The sequence below is a fragment of the Oryza brachyantha genome, chromosome 1 (assembly GCF_000231095.2).
Source record: "Oryza brachyantha chromosome 1, ObraRS2, whole genome shotgun sequence".
NCBI lineage: Eukaryota > Viridiplantae > Streptophyta > Magnoliopsida > Poales > Poaceae > Oryza > Oryza brachyantha.
The window spans coordinates 18,616,394-18,624,131 of NC_023163.2; the positions used below are offsets into that span (position 1 = coordinate 18,616,394).

The following is a 7,738-nucleotide window of genomic DNA, read 5'->3' on the forward strand; positions in this document are numbered from 1 at the left end:
ACCTCAATATACTTTTCAACAGTGATAAAAAACTCTCCACAATAACACACATAACTATGCATCATACCATATAGATAAGAGATTTTCTCCGGTTCAACAAAAAGTACCTTGAGGTACCAGTACCTCGTGGTACCAAATCATTTCTGATCGTTGGATCTAACAGTGCACATCCTACTTAGCTATATCCAATGATGAAAAACGATTTGATATCTCGGAGTACTGGTCCTTCGAGGTGGTACCTCGAGATACTTTTTGTTGTATCGGAGCAGATCTCTATAGATAAAATAGCCCCTTACCACATAGATACAACAGCCCCTAACACATATAGATATAACTATTGAAAATGTAACAATGACCTCACTAGTTTTCTCTCATCTAAAATAGAATTTTTTTTACCATTCTTAAAAAGTATCTTGAGTTATCAAAAATTTTAGTACAAAATTACGGTACCTCAAAATACATTGTACTTCAAGGTACTAGAATTTTACGCCAAAAATAAGGTACCTCAAGGGACTTTTGTAAGGATGTTAAAAAAACTCTCCAAAATTACACATATATATATACACACACAATATGTGGACATCAGGATTTAAATAAAAACATGTGGTGACGATTTCAGCGCACCCCTAATGCTTCCCCTATGTACATCTAACTGTTCTACAGAAGCTTTCATATAAGATCCAACAAAAGAAAACAAAAGGTATATTTTCTGCATTGCAGTATTGAACAAACTCCTTCTGCGATCCATCTCGATAGCCAGGCTAAATGAAGGCAAAAGCATGGGAACACCAGCCTTTAATCCAGCATAATTGCCCTTTGCAAAAGATTGCACGTTTGTGCCAATGCCCGATTCGCTTTCATAGCTTTCAGAAAAAGCACAAGGAATAAGTGAATGCACAAATGTCGTGCTATCTCTTGGACACCATCATCACAAACATCTATCTTTCCTTAATTCGATGGTGAGAAACAATCATCACCATCTCCAAAGCAAATAAAATGAAAATGAGACAGATTCCCTCTTGACAACATGACAAGCTAGCCCAAAGTACAACATTTCATATCGTAGTTTATTTATTTTACACTTTACAATAACATGATCTTGTTCGGTAATCGGTACCACAATAAAAATTTAACAAGCCAAGCAAGCACGTACATAATTTAACTAGTGCAGCAAATATGACAAGAGCTTGAAGAAGAGCGACGTACAGTTGATCTGGGTAGTGCGTCCGCCATAAAAGCCTGAGCATAGCATAGGTAGAGCTCCCGTGCTTAAGTCACAAAAGGAAACTGAAAAACATAGTGCATCATCCAGGGCTTCGTCCCACGATCTAAACACAGTACTACACCATGATGAGGGAGAGAAAGCTCACAGGCGCTGCAAGACCATGCTACCAGACATCAAGCATCAGAATCCCACAAACAAATACCTCTTTTGAGGCCTGCAGAAAGAAGCAAAAGCTGGCTGCCTTCCTTGCCTTCCACACCCACACAAAGCCAATCAAGTAACGGTGACAAGAAGGGCCTTACCAGAGACCATATATATATATATATATACATGATGTCTTCAGATTTTATTTATGTGTGAGCTTTACTATCACCACTGTACCAGTCGCCAGTTCTAGTTATCTGAAACCTCCACGCCAAGTTTCTTTGCCTCCATCTTGAGAAACTTCAGGTATCTAACAGCTTCTTCTATGACAGATGTTGTATCCAATTGGTCAGAACCAGGGATTATTCCCCTGAGAACTGTGACCATGTTTCTCATCCTCTCATGAGTGACACTGTCCATGGATCCATGGAAGACCGAACTCTTTTCAGAAGAATGATGCATCTTCTTAGACCTTAGTGGTGAAGATGAATCAATGGAATCACTATCGAAGAAGTCTGGAGTACGCCCAGTACTCTTGACGTCATCTTCATCGCTTTCTTCATCAGAGCTTAGCAGCGCATCAATTTCTCTTGTATCCTCCTTGAAGGAAGAGGAATCTTCTTCCAGGTTTCCATTATGCTGGCCAGAACTTCTGCAAATTTCCTCGGGATAGGAAGGGAAAGCATTGGTGGCTGTGGGGTTTAGCTTGCTCACCAATGCAGGATGACACATGATGCGCCCTTTGTCATCGGTTTGATCAAAGATGATGAAGTTTCTGGGGCATACCTTGGAAGGCTGAAACTCAAATCCACTGAGTGAGGTTCGGAGCTGAGGAGTGGTCATGACTGGAGGGGCACCAAAGGCAGGTGAAACAGGAACCCTGTAGTTGCATTGACCACCCAAGGGTCCATTTGCGATACAACCATCTGCTTCATGTCCATAAGCAAAGGAAGGGTTTCCAGTGAATGCTGTTGGATCCCTCTGCATGGGTCGACGGCTGGTATTGGACAGGATGCACTTAAGTACAGACCTCTACCTGATCTGATGCAGTAGCTACACTACTCAAAACAATGAGAAATTCTACAAAACGTTTGCGGCTCGCAACAACAAGAGGCTAAGTATGTCCCTACCAAAAGGAAGCCACCACGAATGCACTGCTTTTGTTGTTGCGACTTTTATACCAGACGAAAGATAAATAGCAGATAAAATGACTAATCTCGACTCCTCTATTTATACTACGTGACAGGCTTAAGCAACTGACGGAAGTACTCAGCCTGCAATTAAGAACATCTTGTTAAAATACAAAAGAGACACACAATAAAATAAGGTCTATAAAGATGTCTGAATAGTTGAATTTTATATAATAAAAAAAAGAGCTGATAACTAGGGAGTGTGTGTGTGTGTGCATATATATATATATATATATACATATATATATATCATTCAGATATCCATAAGAATAGAAACATGTAATAAGTCTTAAGTACAAAAAACAAAAAATCTATTTATGGTAATCAAGTAATCATTTATCGATAACACTGTTCAATTTCACAAAAAGGAGAAAAGTGATCAATCAAATTTCTAGCATAAATTAAGAATATCATGGTCAGTAGGGGACAGGGAAGAGGCTAAAACCCACCATGCTGATTAATATCCTAATATATCATGTTAAATTTCATCTACAATAGCACTACTCGGTTCAGGATTTGAGGTTAACAATGAGAACATTAACAGAAGATCATCATATCTAATATGCGTTCCAAAATCCAACTAAATTAGCTATTCCATAATTGAAAAATCTCCAACAGTTCCATCAGTGACTCAGTGTAGATTATTGATGGATGGTACTTTCTACTATCCAAGATTACTGTGAAAATTCCAAACGAACTACCAAGAGTTTACCATGAAACATGAACCTGACTCTGTTTCTTTGTTTAGCAACAACTATAGTTCATATTGAAAACAGGATTCTTTAGGTAAACAAATAAGTAGCTCACCTGGCACACTTGCATCAACTGATAATAAGCAAAGATCCTAACATTCATTACTATTGTTCCCACCTCCTCCACAATACGGAATCTCTTAAGTTCAATCTTAACATACATTCTCAATCTTTACACACCAAAGGTCGTCAAGAACAAAGAGCCACAAAGAAAAGGATTCTCCTGTAAATGTGACCGCCTCACCTACAATGCATGCAAAATTAAAAATTCAGGGAGAATAATGAGATTCTGTGATCATGAATACGAAATGCTCAGGAGATCAAGAGACATACACAATCACACGGAAAAACACAACAAGGTGAACAGACTTTCGGCTGCTGTAATAAGTCGAGTACAAGGGAGTCCAAGGCATGCTGCTGCTCAGTGCATAAATTTTGTTATATTCCTGCAATCCTGTTCATTGTGAATATGTCATCAACACTTAAAAATAGCAATAGAAGGTGCCAAATAGCATACAACTTCAAGCATGCCATTTGTTTGGTGGTACTGGTACACGCAATTTCATTCGTACTAAGTTCAATTCTAAATCTTTTTTTTTTTTGCTTTAGAGGGAAAACTAAGTTCCAAGGCTGGGTAGCATAGTTCTACGCGAAATTAGATAACTGGATCATAATTATCTCAAGCAACTGTTGAATAGCATCGTCTTCAGAAAGTAACAGAAACATCCATCCTTCATCAAAATCCAACAAAGTTATAAAGAAAGCACCGATCTTTAATTGTCTATCAAGAAAACAACAAGCTTGCTTCCCTGCTTGGTAAGCACAACTAACCATGGAAAACTCTCAAACTTCCAGTTTTCTAATACGATCCCCTAATTCTGCTGGGCAATACGATCCCCTAATTACAACTCACAATCGATAAAACAGATTAAAACGGTTACAAGAATCATAATAAGATCAAGATAGCTCCATCTAGACAAGTACCAGAACCAGGAGATCACAAACGAATCGAGCACCAGTGGGCGGAACCGCGAGGCGGGTCTGGTCCGACGAGGGCCTGAATTCGTCGGCGGATCGATCAAAATCGGACCTTGGAGGAGATCCCGAGGTAACGAGGTGGAGGGCTTCGTGCAGCAGCAGCACCAAGAAAAAGAGAGCGATTTGGGGGAGAAGACAACAGGGGCAAAAGGGCACAGCACTAGTAGCAGAATGGGATGTGTGTCTATGTGTAGTAGTGCTGCCTGCAGCTGATGCACCCACACACAAGGGGGTTAAGCACTAGGTGGATGTTAACCTTTTCTCCCCTCTTTTCTCTCGAGTGCTATTGCTTTTGTAGCTTTGCCTTCTTTCTCTGTTACTGCTTGGGATTTAGGGGGGGTAAAAAGATCTGGAAAATATATAAGGTGCCAAATGGTTGACCTATGTGCTGGCCAGTTATGCCATTAGGAAATCATCACTAGCGTTTGGACTCTGTAATTTTCAGGTGGTGAGTAACAGGAGCAATCAGACACTTGAATGGTTTAATTCATACCAATTTCAAAACAAAACGAACATCAACACCACAAGGTTTTCAACTCCTTTTTTTAATACGAGTAAACGTATATTTATTCATCCGGCATATCATTTTGGATATCAAAATTTAAAGGCTTTCAACTCCTTTCTTAAAGGCTCATACCAAATGAACTCCTTTTTAAAAGCTTATATGATACTATGGAGGTTGAAAAAGCTTTAAAGTTTGATTTGAGACATATACACAGAACTATGCCCAACCTAAGGATTTGTTCGAGTTGGAGGAAAAAACAAAGGATTTGTATTGCTAAGAAATAATTTCTATAGTTTTCATTTAGTTTATAAAAATAAAAGTATAGAAAAAACAAACTAAGTTTTCATCTCCTACAAGTTGCAGATAGAAAACATAATAGCTTTTGCATGTACTCAAATGTATTGAATTCTTATGGATTAATATGTGTATGTATTTCTATTCATTTATATTTTCTATTCTTATATGTTAAATTTCTCCAAACTGAACATGCCCATATAAGATATTGAAGTCTTTAAAGTGTAATTTGAGGCGTATAAGATATTACTGTAACCTGCTCGGTGTATTATGTAACTATACTATGCTCCTCAGGGAGTCCCACCCACCCCCAACGCCTACCAATGCAATCGAGTAACATAAGAGCAAGTTCAATAGTATAGCCAACTACTGGCTCTAATTTCACTATAGCTAATCTAATAGCCAACTCATACAATAGTTACCTATAAAATATCAATACATGGTCCCACATGTCATACACACATTTTGTTTTGGAGCCCGTGTGCAGTTGGCTACAAATTAGTAGCCCACCTCTCTTCTCTCCTCTCCCTTATCTCTTTAAAATATGCTTATAGCTGGCTTATAGCCTGCTATTGTACCTGCTCTAATTACATATGTATTAGTACATCAAGTAATTTGTTTACTTCATATTAGATACGTAGAAAAGTCTCATCACCATAATAATTGATTCTTGTCTATTAAATGGTTAAAGTTTTTATTTACATCTTTTTAATAAGGATTTTTTTGTGTACCTTAAAGTGTACGTTAGCTGTCAAATGCAGTTCATCCAACGGTCCAGATGAGTTAATATTGGGGTTCTTAGGTCGTGTAGTAATATAGTAGAAGGTTATTATTGGAAAAAAAATCCATGTTATTGTTGTAAGTAAATAAATAACTAACAAAGGGTAGGTGATTAGCAGCGGAGTGACGATGATTAGTGGCGGCAGCGGCGTGTGATTAGCCGCATCTGCCGTAGAGGACGTATTCCGTGTATATATATCATGGGCTGCACCTGACATTGAAGTTGAAGAGGAGATGAAGCTCAACCGAACATGGTTGAATGGAGCTAAACATGCGCTAATTACGTATGTTGATTCTGCCGAATCGATTTCCTCATGCTAGACGATCCCTTTCCTCCTCCTGACTGTTTCGTGCTGCCTCTTTCCTAGATTCAGCCAAGCCGCTTTTGGCCTTCCTCGCATGTCTCTTAATTTCCTTCCGTATGAATCGAGTCGATCCAGAAGCGGGCGTCGATGATGGATCGAGGTAGCGTCGGAGTTGGATGGATGCAATGGGAGATTGATGCAGAGATAGAAGCGGTGGCAAAGTACGATTTTTGTTTTGTTTTTGCGTTTTACGTGTTGCATCGATCCCACCTACTAGCAAACCCAGCCCAATTAAGTTAAATGACTATACTATCCCTGCACCTTATTTAAGCAAATGATGAAAATATCCATTTGAATCAACGGTGATAAATTTAACTACTACACTACTTCCCCTCTATGTGGAATGTATCGTAAAAACGCCCTTTAATAATCATGACCGCTAGTAAAATTTTCATCCATGACCATGTAGTGGAGAATCCATAATGTTAAGAGTATTTTTTTTACTACCCTTTCTAACGATAGTAATATGTTTATTCAAAGGAAAGACTACCAGAATAATTTTATTTACCAAGAATAGGAGGATTATAGTATATTTACTTGAGCAAAAAGAGCGTGGAATAGTTTTTTTTTAGAATGAACTGAAGGATAGTAATATGTTACTTAAGGAAAATACTCTGAAGTAATTGTTTTACGAAGAACTAGATTATGTGAGAGGAGAGGATGGATGCACGCTACGTAGTTATTCCACGCGTAGCGCTAGTGTGTACATATAAAAGCTTTATATTATATGATTATTTTGTTATGAAAAGGTTGTTTCTCATTAACATTTTTATGAAATCATTCGCTTTGTTGTCACAATTTAGGGAGGCAGCGAACTCAACATATTCTTGTAATAACGCCACTCTACCAAAATTTGGTAATTTTGAAAGCTTCCACTTTTAAAAACGCTATACCAAAGTTTCTTGACGTTTCAAACAAAATACAACTCACAAGTACCAAAAGTTTGTCGACGCCAAAATATGCAATTTTCACGTGACGTGACCAAATTTTGGTAGGGTTGATAACTTAGCTAAACATGTCATATATAATATTTGTTTTTATCAAAGTGGTATTTAACGTTTGTAACCAAAACTGCTATATTAGTTGTCTACATTTAGATCTATTCACTTCCATAATTTTCAAAATAGCAGTTAAAAATATATTTGAAGTTAAATCCAACGAATATTGGCAGACAGAGTACTGATGTTTTTTTTTTCCTTTTGATGTTATAAACTTTCCTTTCCAGTTGTGCTGTTAGGGTGTTACCCATAGGGAGAGCAGGACGGTTGCCGTCGTGCCGGTGCCCCTAATGGATGTGTTTAGACCAAAATGTCAACATAACAGACGAAAGTGTCGACATAACCAAGGTCACTAACAATGAAGTTATTTTTTCTCTCATGTTGAGATTTATCTAGCGCCTTCGTATTTTTCTTTGAATAGACAATCACCGTTAAAAATAGGCGTCT

General features: G+C 38.0%; 1 protein-coding gene across 2 annotated transcripts; it reads right to left on the bottom strand.

Annotated features, from left to right (window-relative positions):
* Positions 1–1,036: 1,036 nt before the first annotated feature.
* LOC102717472 (transcription factor bHLH144-like) lies at positions 1,037–4,610 on the bottom strand. 2 transcript variants are annotated; one of them, XM_040525787.1, is made up of 4 exons: positions 4,296–4,610; positions 3,645–3,757; positions 3,367–3,555; positions 1,037–2,643 (listed from the first exon to the last, which is right to left on the bottom strand). In XM_040525787.1, the coding sequence occupies exon 4, from the start codon at positions 2,354–2,356 to the stop codon at positions 1,619–1,621; it is 738 nt and encodes a 245-aa protein (XP_040381721.1). In that variant the 5' UTR covers positions 2,357–2,643; positions 3,367–3,555; positions 3,645–3,757; positions 4,296–4,610; the 3' UTR covers positions 1,037–1,618. The 2 variants fall into 2 exon arrangements, with proteins under 2 accessions (XP_040381721.1, XP_006644393.1); XM_006644330.3 differs by having other exon boundaries at positions 3,645–3,765.
* Between the last annotated feature and the right edge of the window lie 3,128 nt (positions 4,611–7,738).

Bases quoted from the DNA above. Each gene is read 5' to 3' on its own strand.
- LOC102717472 (XM_040525787.1), bottom strand. From the start codon at position 2,356: ATGCAGAGGGATCCAACAGCATTCACTGGAAACCCTTCCTTTGCTTAT.